At 41.4% G+C, this 15,421-nt stretch overlaps 1 protein-coding gene and 1 non-coding gene across 2 annotated transcripts; one reads left to right on the forward strand and one right to left on the reverse strand.

Moving 5' to 3' along the window:
- Positions 1–816: 816 nt before the first annotated feature.
- Positions 817–14,860, reverse strand: MAP1LC3A (microtubule associated protein 1 light chain 3 alpha). Its single transcript, XM_033963977.1, has 4 exons — positions 14,702–14,860; positions 5,064–5,119; positions 3,715–3,821; positions 817–1,844 (listed from the first exon to the last, which is right to left on the reverse strand). The coding sequence occupies exons 1-4, from the start codon at positions 14,739–14,741 to the stop codon at positions 1,682–1,684; spliced, it is 366 nt and encodes a 121-aa protein (XP_033819868.1). The 5' UTR covers positions 14,742–14,860; the 3' UTR covers positions 817–1,681.
- Positions 14,861–15,079: 219 nt separating this feature from the next.
- Positions 15,080–15,152, forward strand: TRNAM-CAU. The gene has a single exon. It is a non-coding gene; the product is annotated as a tRNA-Met (tRNA).
- The last annotated feature ends 269 nt before the right edge of the window (positions 15,153–15,421 follow it).

A 15,421-nucleotide genomic window follows, 5' to 3' on the forward strand; every position in this document is an offset into this window, starting at 1 on the left:
GATATAGCAGGGAGTAAATTCCTGCTATCACCTGATACTGGATGGAGGGGAGGAGATCTTTCAAGAGGGCTCATAGAAGCACCAGACAGAGAAGAATTCATATCAATGGGTACTACAGCGGAGTTTCCAGTCATTAATGTTAAATGCCTATCCATGGGGCCAGAAATAGCTGGAGTTGAACTTTTTGGCTTGATTTTCCTTCTCCCCATACTGACCCAGCCTTAACCTATATAGATTTACCATATACACTTCAATATGGCTTCCGGCTCCTAGTAGCTCCAAGGGGCCTGGCGTGCACCTTCGGCCATGCCCTGTGGCCGCACAGCTGCGGCAGCACACTTTAAATCCACTTTGAGACGGACCCGATGACGTCAGGGGTCCGTCTCAGTAGATGCCTGCAACTTGCCACCAAAAAGGAAACACCGCTGCTACGGGAGGCACGGGGGTAGCCACTACAGCACACTCTCCTTTCCCCAGATAGGGTTCTCCTGCTCCCGGTCTGTCCGCGGCGGCGGCACACTTTAAATCCACTTCGAAACGGACCCGATGACGTCAGGGGTCCATCTCAGTAGATGCCTGCAACTTGCCACCAAAAAGGAAACGCCGCTGCTACGGGAGGCACGGGGGTAGCCACTACAGCACACTCTCCTTTCCCCAGATAGGGTTCTCCTGCTCCCCAAATGTTTTTAAAATAGTTTCTAAAATGTTCTTAACAATTTGACTACACAATATATTTTACCTAGATTATTCCATAGAGAATTGGAAAATTTAGCTCAATAAAGTGCATACCTTTAGCCAGAAGATGAAGCAAACAAATCCGTTGAAGGCAGGCATGGAATTTTAATTATATATAATATATATATTTCACGTTTTTATATGCATTTTTTGGTACATAAAGGAAACCCCCCCTACAATAATAGCAAACATTCACGTGTGCTATTCCCCTTTTGACCACAGCGACATTTTACAACAGCATGCAGTAGAAATGAGGGAAAATTTTTCAGAAAAACAAAGCAAACAACTTAAGGAAAGGAAAGTCCAAAACCCCATCTATAACTTACAATAGGACAAGACTGACTTTCTAAACAGATATTTAAAGTGCAAGAAAGCTGTTCATTTTATCTACATAAGAGGCAGGTTACAAAAACAATTAATAAAAGACTGTAATTGTGTATTCTATCAACAAGTCTAAAAAGCACCAAGTCGATATGCATCTAAAATCAATTAAAACTCATTAGCAATTCACTCTGGCATTTTATTAATTATCCTATGACTTCCTGTCTCATGCAGTCTCCTGAAATTCTCATACCCTTTGTTCTGAAACACACACTGATGCCCATCAGCCAGGCATTCCATTATGCATTCTTATCATGAAAAACATAATGCCAATTAAAAATAAAAATACACCCCTAGCATATAATTATTTTATAATACAGAATAGAATGAAAAGGGTGATGCAAGATATCAACATTATTTGCTATACACAGGGTTGACAAACAAACGTTAACGTGTATGTAAGAGCCATACTCTGATGTTTCTGGCACTACTGCTTCACTCAGAGGAGGAGGATGTCAGTCTGCATTGTGCCCTGTATCCACCAAGTTGGGGGGCACCGCATCTTCTCCAGACCCCCCACCATTTTTTTTCTTTTTTTGCATTTTTTTCTGTGCTCTTCCTGCTTTCAGAAGCCAAAGGTCTCCTGTGAGGCATAAACCATATATAGGAAGCCATCCTCATCCCGTTCTTGCTCGTAGATTTCAGAGATGGAGGTGGAAACGCTCACCATGCTGCGCTGGTTCACCAGCAGGAAGAAGGCCTGGTTTGGGTTCAACTGCAGGCGGCGCCTGAGAGACAGGAGGAAACCACAAGTTATTGTGCCATCAATCTAGGCTACAGTAACCCTTTTCTAGCACAAGTTCTCAACATTCTAGTGGAAAGTTTAAAAACATTAAGTTAATTCTTGGTGACAACCACCCTACATTTGCTTTGAACAGAAGTACACCTCTCTTTAGCTCCCTTTTTATTTGCTCTGGTGATGGAACCTTTTGGAGCAGCTGTACAACTAACTGTGAAATCAAGGGTGTTGCGGTAGGTGGGCAGGAAAAGAAAGTAGTCCTGTTTGCTGGCAATGCCCTACTGACTTTTTTACATCCTTATTAGTTAATAGGACTAACCTTAAATTTGGGTGATGCTCTCAAGACCACTTTAAGATCATCTCTTTATAAGGGTACAGGTATTAAATAGTTGGGAAGTAATGTTAATGATAAGGTACTGTCATCTGTTTAAGGCACATTATTTGCAGATTCTTAGGGAGGTTGAACAATGGAGCATGTTACCTTTATCTAGATCTGGAAGCAGTGTCACCATTAAGATGAACAAGTTCTTCTTGTTCCAGTCCCCTTGAAATTTCTATTGGGGGTGCACAAGTCTATTTAAATTTATATGGAATAGGAAGTGGCAAAAGATATCTAAACAGGTACTTTATAGGAATAGAAAAGTGGGTGGTGTGGGAGTACCTGACTTAAGCATGTATTATAAAGCTGCCAATTCGAAGTTATGGCTGCCACACAGACTAAACACAGACTCTCTAGAAATCTCTCTTAGATATTTGGAAAGTGGTTACAATGACTGTGCAGCAAATCTGTGACTTTTCCCAGCAAGTAGTCTCTTGGGTAGAAAACATGGACTACATCTTCTCTCAGGTTGGTTTACAATTAAAGAAAATGGAATCTCAAGAAGGGACTTTCCAATCAGTGGGAATATCTGGCCTTAAGGACAGTTTAACATAAACAACTGGAATTTTGGGAAAAACTATCTCTTGAGATTCTTGAATTTTCCAGTTTGTCCCTTGTTTATCTGTTGAGATTCTGCTGAGAAAATATTTTTTAAAAGTTTTGTTGTTATCACTAACTCAATTGTATTTCTAAATGTTATTTGCCTTTGAAAGTACTTTGTAAAGCCCAAGATGGTTTGGCTCTAGATGTATTGTTACCTAGAGCTAATGAATCTACATTTTTGGAAACTACTCAGGATGACATATCATCAAGAGCCTTGATGGTTGCTGTTTTATTAGAGAAGGATAATGTAGACATTTAGAAAGCTTACATTAAGAAGATTTTCTTTTTTTTTTTTGGGGGGGGGGGAGCTTCAAGTTTTCCCAGATATTTCTAGAACCACCTGAGCACATTATAAACAGTTTCTTCAGTTTAAAATTAGGGTCCTTGCTTTGGGGGCTACTTTTTTTCCTAAAATTTCCCTCTAAATTTACAAAGTGACCCCTAGTCATTTCACTTATATATGTGGTGCTAGTAGGTGGTCCCTCTCCTATAGTGAGTCTGTTATTTCCCCCCGAGGATTCTAGCTTGTGTAGGACAAATTATACGCGGTTGGAGCCCTTAAACATCCTGGCATTCTCATAGGGCAGCATGCTGACAAGAAGAGAGGCCCACATATCTATAAGCTAGAAGAAAAATACAAAGCAACAAAATAACTACCTTGTCCTTGAAAACCTAAGAGTAATATGTTACTTAATAAAATGTAGTTCTGGCTTTTCCAATATGGTGGTGATGCAGGCTAAGTACCACCTGTCTACAAATCCAGTGGCAGCAGATCACTACCAAGCAGCTGTGGGAACTCTTGCCTCCCCAGAAAGATTCCTTTATTATACACCCCGCATGCTTTTATACTACAGCTATGTCACTTTCTTTTACTCACCGGATTATTTTGACCAATTCACTCATGTTAACATGATCAGGGACTAGAAATTTGGTCTTGTCCAACACTGGAAGTTGTTTTTCACCCTTGTATCTTTCAATGATAACCTGTATGTCCAAAAATAAGAAGTTCTCTCTTAAGTGAAGCCTTACATTTGAATCACATTTATAAACATATCACTTATTCCGTTCAGAACATGACATTTGATGACATGGAAGTCTCAGACCATTAAAAATAGCTTCTTGGACCCAAACTGTAGAGGCCAAGTTACCAAGTCCAACACACCTGAATGGAGTCAAATTAATGAACTCCTCATGGAGAAAATAAATTAAGCAAGGTTTGAAGCTTGGAAGGTTCCTTTTTTTACTGTCCCTTAACAGTCAAGGGTGCAAACAAAAGAAAACCAAATTAGTCCACAAGAATTCAGCAATCCTCCTTCACATTGGAGTTACTCTTCTTATGAGTACAAAAATTAGCTCATCAGTGATATTGTCCCCTTTCTTGGGAAGGGTACAAACCTCAACCTCTGGTAGCTGTTCCTAATTACCTTCTTGCAGCTTTCTAGCGGGTTTAAAGCATTCGCCATTCTTTCTTCATTATCCAGGCTCATGCCTTTAATTGCATTTAACTGTTAACCACCCCGCTTCCCAGTCCCCACTCCAACATACCTTTTGAACCCTGGTGGTCTAGCAGTGAGGCGGGGCAGGAGCAATTGGAGCTGCGATCAGAAATGGCTGCGCAAGTTCTCAGGGTAGTCTCACGATCTCAAGAGACTGCCCCAGGAATTGTGCGGCCATTTCTGATCGTGGCTCTGCACAGGGCAGGATTGAAGAAAAATCACTCCTGCCCCACTTCACTGCTAGACCACCAGGGTTCCGGGAGGTGGGAAGGAAGCCGGGTGGTTAGGCTAGGACAGGATGCGGGTAGGATCACTCCAGTCCCAGCTCACCGCTTGGACCACCAGTCTTCATTTTCAGCTAGGTGCTTGTTCCAATCACCATAAGTGGAATGTTTGGCATTATAGAATAGAAACTAACTTTTTCTTTTTTTCTTGTTTGAATCGTCAGCCACTGTGCTTATTGTCTATGCAGACATATTCTGTGTCAATATACAAAGTTTTTAGAACTTTTGTATTTTGGAGAAATGTATAATTTTTGAGCGTATTTTATTTAAGAACACAAGTCAAGCACATTTTTGTATTGTTTTGTCATAGTGCATACTATTGTAAAATGGTACAGACCACCACAAGCAAATGCAATTTAAAAAAAAAGAAAGCTTTTCTGCCTGCAATCCCCTAACATATACCATCTAAGGAGGACAACTATTCTGAGAAAGGCAAGGTTACTTACAGGGATTTTGTTGGGGTGCTGTTCTCGAATCTGTTGTACTTCTTTACAACGATCAGCTATAAAGGAAAAAGAAAATGGTTATAAAAGGTATTCAGCATCAGCAGGAAGTAAAAGTGCTAGATCCAAAGCTACTGCTATTTCGCCCATAGACCCCAATTGACATGGGATCCAAGACATTGGACAGTTGAAAGTGTACTCGCTTGGCTGTCCCTTACCATCTCTCTTCACTTATCTCCCCCAGTACACACAAGGTCCGCTCAGCTGGTCAGTACCTGCTGTCTATGCCCTTCTCTTCCTCCGCCAACTCCAGACTCTGTCCCTTGTGCCGTATTACTTGGAACAAGCTGCCTGAATCCCTTCAGTGGGATCCATCTCTGGCAGTGTTCTAGGCTCGGTTTTAAAAAACCACCTCTTTGAGACTGCTTTCAACTCCTCTCACCTTGGGTTCTGCAATGCATCCTTAATTCTAGATGTCATGTCTATCAGTTCAAGTTAGATTGTAAGCTCTTCTAAGCAGGGACCATCTATTAAATGTATAAATGTACAGCGCTGTGTACATCTTTCAGCGCTATATGTGATATAAAATGAGTGGTTAACAAAATAGTCAAAAGTAAAAAAAAAAAAAAAAAAAAGTAGTATCAGGTACATTAGATAGATTGTGAGCCCACCGGGACAGAGAGGGAAAATGCTTGAGTACCTGATTGTAAAAACCGCTTAGATAACCCTGATAGGCGGTATATAAAAACCTAATAAACTTGAATAAACTTGAATATATAAAAAACATATAATCCAAGGTGGATAGTACATAATAAGCAAAACTACAAAAGCAATTTTAATTGCCAGGTCAATTCAGAAATCAATTAAATGGAACCCTATACAGCAAACATAAGAGCATAATGGGGTTGGGGAACATCAATAAAGATTGCCCAAAGTTAAGCAATGGGTTGATGCATGCTAAGCTCAAATTCTACAAATTGTGCACTGGCTTCACTATTCAATGAATGGGGGGGGGGGGGAGAAAAAAACCCAAAACAAATTTAGTCACTTGTAGCAGTTGTCTTCCATGGACAACAGTAGATACAAGGGGAGCTCCGAGCACTGAAAGCTATCCAAAATTCATGAAAAAGACCAAACGCACTCCTTCCAGCTCGCATGCACAAGGAAAAACTGAAGAAGGCAGCAGAGCCTTCTAGTGAAGGAGGGGGGATTCAAACGTTGGGACTGGATTCCTTCTGCATGGCTTGTCTGTCCAGAATGACAGAGCTATTGCACTACAACAGAAATTCTCCATATGTACTGTTGTTCTTAACCCAGATGGATATTACAGATGTAGCCTTAATGGCCTTACTCCAGGATTTTGGTGGTATCAGGATATAGGTTCAGATTTGGCAAGTCTGAGCTATATGTTCTGGGGTTGAAAAACCATTTCCTGTCCCAGCCTAGATAAGGAAAAATTATGTTCTTACCTGTTAATTTTCTTTCCCTTAGACGCAGCAGATGAATCCAGAGACCAATGGGATAGCTCACATCTACCAGCAGGCGGAGATAGAGAAACTGATTAACAGGTGGTCCTATTGGCTGGCACTCCTCCTGTTTATCCAGTATAGCTCCTTGCCCAAGCATCCGTAACCATCAATAGGCATAGCATGTAAAAAACTTCTTTCCCATAAAAAATCTCAAAATGCAATAATACAGAAAACAACCTGCCATAATAACAAACTGCGAAAGTTGCAAAAGAAAAAAATAAACTGAGAGACAATATCCAGAAAGGGTGGGGCTCTGGATTCATCTTCTGCGTCTAAGGGAAAGAAAATTAACAGGTAAGAACATAATTTTTCCTTCCCTAGCAACAGCAGCAGATGAACCCAGAGACCAATGGGATGTAGCAAAGCAATCCTCAATCTGGGTGGGAAGCAAACGCCGCCTCCGCAACAACCGAAGCACAAAACGCCCCTACCGCATGCGCCCCCACATCCAAGCAGAAATGTGGAGAGAAAGCACTCTCGGAAGACCAATTAGCCACGAGACAAATCTCCTCCAAGGAAAAAACCTCTAGGCCGAGCCCAAGAAGTAGCCATCGCTCCAGCGGAATGGTCATGAAGTTCTTTCGCCAACCGCTTCCCTGCCAGCAAGCAAGCATAAAGAATGTCCTCCTGGACCCATTGAGCGATGGAGGCTTCGGACGCCGCCATATGTTTGAGGCTTCCCTTGAAGAATACAAAAAGGAGATATAAACAGCTAAAAGTCATTAGAAACCGAGCTCGCGGAGAACGCTACGTACGTATCAAAAAAATGCAGTGAATAAAAGCACTGCTCCCAATTTCTCCTCCCAGGAAGAAGGAAGGAAAAGCGAGCATGACATAAAAGAAAGGATGACACCCCCCTAGAAAGAAATAGTGGTACCATCCGAACTGATACCCCATATTTCGGAAATCAGAAATAGGAATCCCCATTAAACAAGGCCTGCAACATAGAAAACTGCAGAGCTGAAGCCATGGCCACAAGAAACCCCATGTTCAACGGCACAGCCCTTTAGAGTCCCAAAAGACAAGGATGAAATGAAGCCTTCGGTAAACTGAGAAGAAGTACGTGAAGATTGTACTCCAAACCGGGCTTTCTAAGAGGCGCATGAATATACCGCACTCTGTTTAGGAACTGAACTACATGAAGCTGAGAAGTAAGCAAAGAGCAATATACCTAACCCTTATAACAAGCCAAGAATGGCACTAGAAGCTGAAGGGAATTGAACGCTAAGCCCTCGGCAATACACTTGTGCCAAAAAGGAACTCTGGAGTGGTTCAAATGTTAAGAAGCACCCAAGAAAGGAAAAACCTCCAAAAGGAAGCAGAAGCCACAGAAGACGTCCGTAGCACCTGGATAAGAGAAGAAACAACCTGCTTCGCATAATCCTTCCAAGTCAGCCAAGATTTTTCAAAAAACTAGGTCGTAATACTAAAGTAGTACAAATATCCATGTTGATCGGACCCTAGGTGAACAAAGCCGGAGATACCAGGAAACTTCTTAGTCCAGCTGTCAAATGACTCATCAAATTCGCATAGTAAGGATGGCGCCGCCAATCCAGAGATTCTACAAATACTGTGCCCGGAAAGCAAGCTCGAGATGGCAAATCCAAGCTATCATCAGCCAGCGGAAAACACTGAAAAAGAGAAGGCAGAGGCGAGAAAGGAACCATGCAGCTACCCCCTCTAACTCCCACTCCCTGGGCCCGCCGAAGAAGCTAGGAAGCTTAGAAATGAGAGACGAGGCCACGAGGTCTAGGTCAAGGAGATCTCACGTCCATAAAAAGAGCTAGAACGCCTGAGCCACAAATCTCAATATCCAGGATGCAGAAGATTACACTATTACTAACATGCACACTTTCCAGAGCATACACAGCGCTGTACACTATAACATACAAGAAATGGGCCATGCTCAGATTCCGCGGAGAGAAAGTCTATCCAAACTCTTATCCTGATCCATAAAAGGATCTGCCAACAGAAGACGAAGATGAGAGTCCACCCATTGAAGCAGAACAACTTCACCTGCCAACTGAGTGCAACACCTACTGCCCAAGATGTAGAGAAATACCCCCATCCCAATACTGACCAAAAGGACCCTCAGCGGCAATCTGGAAGAACGATCTGAAGCTCCAGAAAGGTAGCCTGACCCTGCTCAAGAGTAGAAGAATGAACAAGTACCGAGTCGCCTCTGAAGACCAGACTCCTGGAGCTGAGGATGGAAGCCACCGAGCCCTCCAACCCGACAGCCCGGGATGGTCGGTGGTCATGAGCTAGTCCAGCAAAGACCGAGGCATGCCTTGAAAAGAGAAATCACGCTGAGCCACCAAATCACACTGAGCGATGCAGGAGGAGCATACCAAATAATTGGAGCCCTGAGATACCGGGAAGCACCGGAACAAAAGCGACTGCTGTAGCGTAAGAAGGGGAAAGCAAGTCGAAGTTCCCAGTGGAGTCAGCAATATGGATCCCAGAAACTGTACAGAATCCCATACTCTTGGTCATGGTAAGCGAAGAAGAATACCAATCTGAGACCGAGACCCCACGCCCAAGTCTCCGGAAAGAAACACATGTCTCTCCTATATGAATAAAAACATTACCCCGATATACCTATAAATAGTACAGGAGAAAAGAGCGCTGTGCAAATTCTAAGATGCACATGTAAAGAAGGAGGAAAAGATAACACCCTTTTCGTGTCAGTCAAATGGCCCGACTGGAAGTCGTCTGAATCAAGCAGGCAGTCAAGAAATTAGATGAATCGCCTGGTAGCGCCAAAATGGTACCACCGCCCACATCACCTAAAATGTTCGTGAAGCCTCGGGTAGGCGAAATGGCATGTGCCAAAACCGAAAGCAAAATTATTATTGGTAGCACTGAATAGAGCTCCAAAAGTTGTGCAGGGTAGCTAAGTTTCAGTTTTTTTGGAAACATAGCTCGTGAGATATTGTGTCTCAAAGTTGTCAGAATGTCATCGTCGTACTGTATTTCATTGTGGTATGGGGTCAAACAAATGGCTATATCTCCACAAATATTTCACAGGCGAAACTAAAACTTTACCAAAGTTCGTTTGAGACATGGTGGACTCTGCATATGAAGTTTCATCAAAATCCGTGATGGTCATGCAGGGCACTTTCCAAGAATCTGATCACTTTACATGGAATGACCCCTTACCTTGTTTAAAAGCAGTCTGAATACCTACCTTTTTGATATAGCCTTCAATCCATAACCTTACTCCCCACTGCTCACCATCCTAGCCAACAGATTAAACCATCCCCCCGAGCAGGGACTGTCTCCTTCACGACTCTATATAGCGCTGCATATGTCTGAAAGAGCTCTAGAAACAATTAATAGTAGTAGTATCTCCAGTCTTCATTTATATATCCACCATCTGATGACTCACAAAAATATACTCCCCTTTTTATAAAGCCACATTAATGGGAGGGGGGGGTTATCGCAGACCACAGCAGTAAAAGTTCCAATGCTTATAGGAATTCTGAGTGTAGGAGCTTTTACCACCGCAGCTAGCAATAAAAAAACGCTAACATGGCTTCATAAAAAGGGAGTCATCGATTTTTTTGAGTCATTTTTGATTGATGTCATCTTTTTCAATGGTATTTCTTTTGAAGGAGTGGAACCTACTATGGTTTTTTATAAAATAATTCTCAAAAGTAAAATAGCATTTTATATACACATCAAAGAGCTTGGAATGATTTTGATATATATATATATGAAGTAATAAGGGGGATATAGGGGGGAAAATAGTTTAGATATATTAAAATATATGTTGGAGGAATGATAAAATGTTTATGCAAATGAAAAATGTGATGTAGGAGGATGTTCTTTGCAGTTGAATTCATGGTAAAACATTGTTTAATTGTGCTCAAAAATGTTATAAATTAATTGTGCTCAATCAAAACTCCTATAATTCTAAACAAAATCTATGAATAAATCCTGTTTAAAAATTTATTTTGAAGGAATGATAAACATTTATTAGAAGTTAATATGGTCAATTTAAATGTAATGACTATTTTACTGTGATATATTATTGTGTATTTATTGCTATGAGCTGCTTGGAATTGTGCTTAATAAATGCAAGTTTAAATTAATTTTTCCATTTCATTATTTTATATAAAATTCCACTCCTTGCCTGTTTTGGATTCTCTACAACACTTTTGTGCCTCTTCCATACAGACTAGTAGCAAAAATATATATGTTTTTAGTCAAGAACCTGTAATGCAAAAACATTGAGAAACATCAATGTCTTGTACTCTCAAAGGACCCCCAATTATAAATTATAAAACATTTATTTTACAGTTAGCTCCTGAAAACAGAATCCTAAGTGCAGACAAAAAGCAATAATGGAGTGGCTTAGCAAGAAAAGAATGAATATCTGAGTCAAAGGCCCAGAAGTGAAGTCAGTATAAAATCTGTGCCAAGACTTAAAGACTGCAATCCAGAGATGATTTCCCCTCCAACTTGAAAGATCTTTTACCTTGTCTGCAGAGAAGAATAACAACTTCTCTCATATTTTGTAGAACAGGCCCCAATGCATGTCAAAAGGCAATAATTTGTACACATAGACAATGCTTCTCATCAACAAATGAGTCCAGCATGCTTACATCAATCATTAGCAACATAATGCAATCAGCCAGGCCCGAGACGAAGCTCTGGCAACATACTCTGGTGATGCTCTAACTCAGGGGTGTCCAACCTTTTGGCTTCTCTGGGCTGCATTGGCCGAAAAAAAAATTTTCTGGGGCCGCACAAATGCGCCGGCAACACGGTAAACACCCGGGAGGCAGCAGAGGAAAACACTGCATCGCCCTTGACCGGGGCCGCACAAAATACTTCATGGGGCCACATGAGGCCCTCGGGCCGCAGGTTGGACACCCCTGCTCTAACTACATGTAAACTTCGAAAAAGAGGAGCAAGGAGAAGCAGTAAATGGATACTACCATAGATGAAAAACAAAAATTATCTGCTTGCACACTCCTGGAAGCTAAGTCTCTACTTTACCCTATACCAGGGGTGTCAAAGTCCCTCCTCAAGGGCCGCAATCCAGTTGGGTTTTCAGGATTTCCCCAATGAATATGCATGAGATCTATTTGCACGCACTGCTTTCATTGTATGCTTATAGATCTCATGCATATTCATTGGAGAAATCCTGACTGGATTGCGGCCCTCCAGGAGGGACTTTGACACCCCTGCCCTATACAATTCATTTGAAGACATCATTGAAAATAAATACTGTATCTGGAATATTAATATGACAGATACAAGTGATCAGCTATTAAAACCTCTTTCAAGAATAATTTGTCTCACTTTGACAGATAAGAAACCATAGTTAAAAGTCTCGTAAGAGGAAAGGTTAGAGCTCTTCAGCTTGGAAAAGAGGTGGCTGAGGGGAGATATGATTGAAGTCTACAAAATCCTGAGTGGTATAGAAAGAGTACAAGTGGATCGATTTTTCACTCCGTCAAAAATTACAAAGACATGGGGACACTTGATGAAGTTACAGGGAAATACTTTTAAAACCAATAGGAGGAAACATTTTTTACTCAGAGAAACAATATTATACAAAAATGGAGTGATGAAATGGGAATTCAATTAACACTTCAAGATTTCAGTCAAGCTATTCATCGTTTGCCTAAAATTATTACAGGATATATTTGGAGAGAATGTACATATAGAGTTTTACATAGGGCATTTTTTTCACAAGTTCAAGCATTTCATGCAGGATTAGTAAATTCTTCTATTTGTATCAAATGTGAGAAGGATTCCAATACTTTGTCTCATGCATTTTGGAAATGTCATCTGATCAAATCTTTCTGGTCTGCCATCCTATTATTTTTGGGGTCATTATGGAATTGTCAATTGGTTGACTCTCCAAAAGGTGTGTTGTTTGGTAAGGCAGCAGCTTGTGGGCATGAAAGATGTATTCTTTTTCAAAAAGCATGTATGATTGGTCATAAATGCATATTACAATATTGGTTACAAAAAGATCCTCCAAATTATTGGCATTGGAGGAATCAATTCCATCGTTTAATTTTATTTGAGGTTTTTGAGGTTCGTAAATTTCCTAAAAGAACACGATTATTTTTAAAAATCTGAGATCCTTATATACAAAAATTATCCTCGAAAGCAAAGAAGTTTGATTCTTAATACTTTATATTAGATATAAAAATTATTATTATTATTATTTTATTTTTGTTTATTTTAATTATTTGATGTTTTATGTCACCTTTCATTCTAGGGTAGGGAGGGAAATTGGAATGATTTTGAGATATATATATATATGAAGTAATAAGAGGGGATATAGGGAAAAATAGTTTAGATATATTAAAATATATGTTGAAGGAATGATAAAATGTTTATGCAAATGAAAAATGTGATGTAGGAGGATGTTCTTTGCAGTTGAATTCATAGTAAAACATTGTTTAATTGAGTTCAAAAATGTTATAAATTAATTGTGCACAAACAAACTCCTATAATTCTAAACAAAATATATGAATAAGTCCTGTTTAAAAAATTTATTTTGAAGGAATGATAAACATTTATTAGAAGTTAATATGGTCAATTTAAATGTAATGACTATTTTACTGTGTTATATTATTATGTATCTATTGCATTTCTTCAATAAATTGTTATAAAGTACTCAGAGAATAGTTAAGCTCTGGAACGCACTGCCAGAGGATGTGGTAAGAGCGGATAACGTAGCTAGTTCTAAGAAAGGTTTGGACAAATTCCTGGAGGAAAAGTGCATAGTCTGTCATTGAGAAACAATAGGAAGAAATTTTTTTTACTCAGAGAATAGTTAAGCTCTGGAATGCGTTGGCAGAGGTTGTGGTAAGAGCGGATAGCGTAGCTGGTTCTAAGAAAGGTTTGGACAAATTCCTGGAGGAAAAGTCCATAGTCTGTCATTGAGAAACAATAGGAAGAAATTTTTTTTACTCAGAGAATAGTTAAGCTCTGGAATACGTTGGCAGAGGTTGTGGTAAGAGCGGATAGCGTAGCTGGTTCTAAGAACGGTTTGGACAAATTCCTGGAGGAAAAGTCCATAGTCTGTCATTGAGAAACAATAGGAAGAAATTTTTTTTACTCAGAGAATAGTTAAGCTCTGGAATGCGTTGGCAGAGGTTGTGGTAAGAGCGGATAGCGTAGCTGGTTCTAAGAATGGTTTGGACAAATTCCTGGAGGAAAAGTCCATAGTCTGTCATTGAGAAACAATAGGAAGAAATTTTTTTTACTCAGAGAACAGTTAAGCTCTGGAATGCGTTGGCAGAGGTTGTGGTAAGAACGGATAGCGTAGCTGGTTCTAAGAAAGGTTTGGACAAATTCCTGGAGGAAAAGTCCATAGTCTGTCATTGAGAAACAATAGGAAGAAATTTTTTTTACTCAGAGAATAGTTAAGCTCTGGAATGCGTTGGCAGAGGTTGTGGTAAGAGCAGATAGCGTAGCTAGTTCTAAGAAAGGTTTGGAGTCCATAGTCGGTAGCATGGGATGTTGCTACTCTTTGGGTTTGGGCCAGGTACAAGTGACCTGGATTGGCCACCGTGAGGACGGGCTACTGGTTTTGATCCAATAAGGCTATTCTTATGCTCTGTGACATCAGGGTTGGCAAAAGCCTTTTCACGTAGGATTTATTTATAGGGTTGAGGCTCCAGGACATCAACAAACAAACGGCCCCCTAAACAAGGTCAATGTAGTGAGAAATGGTCCTATTGCCTTTTATTGGGGGAAAGTGACCTCGGAAGAGGCGACATTTTGCTCTATCACTGTTTGTCCAACGCTTTTATTGCGCATTACAAGAGCTTTGGGGACATTTCTTTGGTCCCTTTAGCCGCCTCCCCACCCCCCTCACAAACTTCTCCACGGGGAGGGGACGAGTCGGCCTCGAGGACCTTCATCGACGTCCGCTTCTTCTTCTTCTCGTCGCCCGTTAGTTGGTTGTTGTTGTTGTTTTGGCGCCGATCAGCTCGAGCGCGTCGGACGTTTGCCCCGTGCGCGCGCGCGCGCGCGCAACGCCTCAGCCGACGAGCACGAGACTAATGTCGGAACAAAACCAAAGAACGTTAAGGACCAGAGCTCGGAAGGCGAGCGGCCGCTCGTCCCCCCACTCACCGAAGCTTCGCCTCTGCTTGAAGGGCCTCTCGGACGGCATCTCTGTGCTCGGCTTCCCCCTCCGCGCCTAGCGCGCTCTGCCGCTGCTGCCGCCGCCGCCGCCGCCGGATCTGGCTCTCTGCCTTAGCCTCAACTGCAACCGCCCTGGGGGGGGCGGAGTAACAAACTGCCGCTGACGTCACTGTTGGGCCTCCAGAATGCGCGAGGGCAGCTGTGGCGAGCAAGCGCGCGCCCCCGTCCCTAGGGAGAGAGACCTGAAACAGCTCGTGCGATCTCGCGCTCCACGAGGACGTTAAACAGAAGGAAGCCGAGAAAAAGGAGTGCGCTCCGATACGTTCACTAGAAGGGTAGAAAAAAAATAAGGCAACCCAGCACAGCGCCTCGTTAGCGCAGTAGGTAGCGCGTCAGTCTCATAATCTGAAGGTCGTGAGTTCGATCCTCACACGGGGCACTACGTTTTAGCTTAATTTAGACACTTGTGTAATATATTTACTGGGTCGAGCCCATCTTCACGGTGGCCAATCCAACTCACAAGTACCTGCCAAAAAAACCCAAATGATATGCTCTTCCCCTATAGTATGTTTGATGTTTAATTAGATCATATTCAAAAGATCACATATATAACTTTTTAGGTGATGAGATAGAATCATTTGATCAGCAATTTTTGGCAATCATCATTTTCTGGAATAATGAAAATATAATTCTTTTTTTAATCATCTG

This window comes from Geotrypetes seraphini, chromosome 11, assembly GCF_902459505.1.
Source record: "Geotrypetes seraphini chromosome 11, aGeoSer1.1, whole genome shotgun sequence".
Taxonomy (NCBI): Eukaryota; Metazoa; Chordata; class Amphibia; order Gymnophiona; family Dermophiidae; genus Geotrypetes; species Geotrypetes seraphini.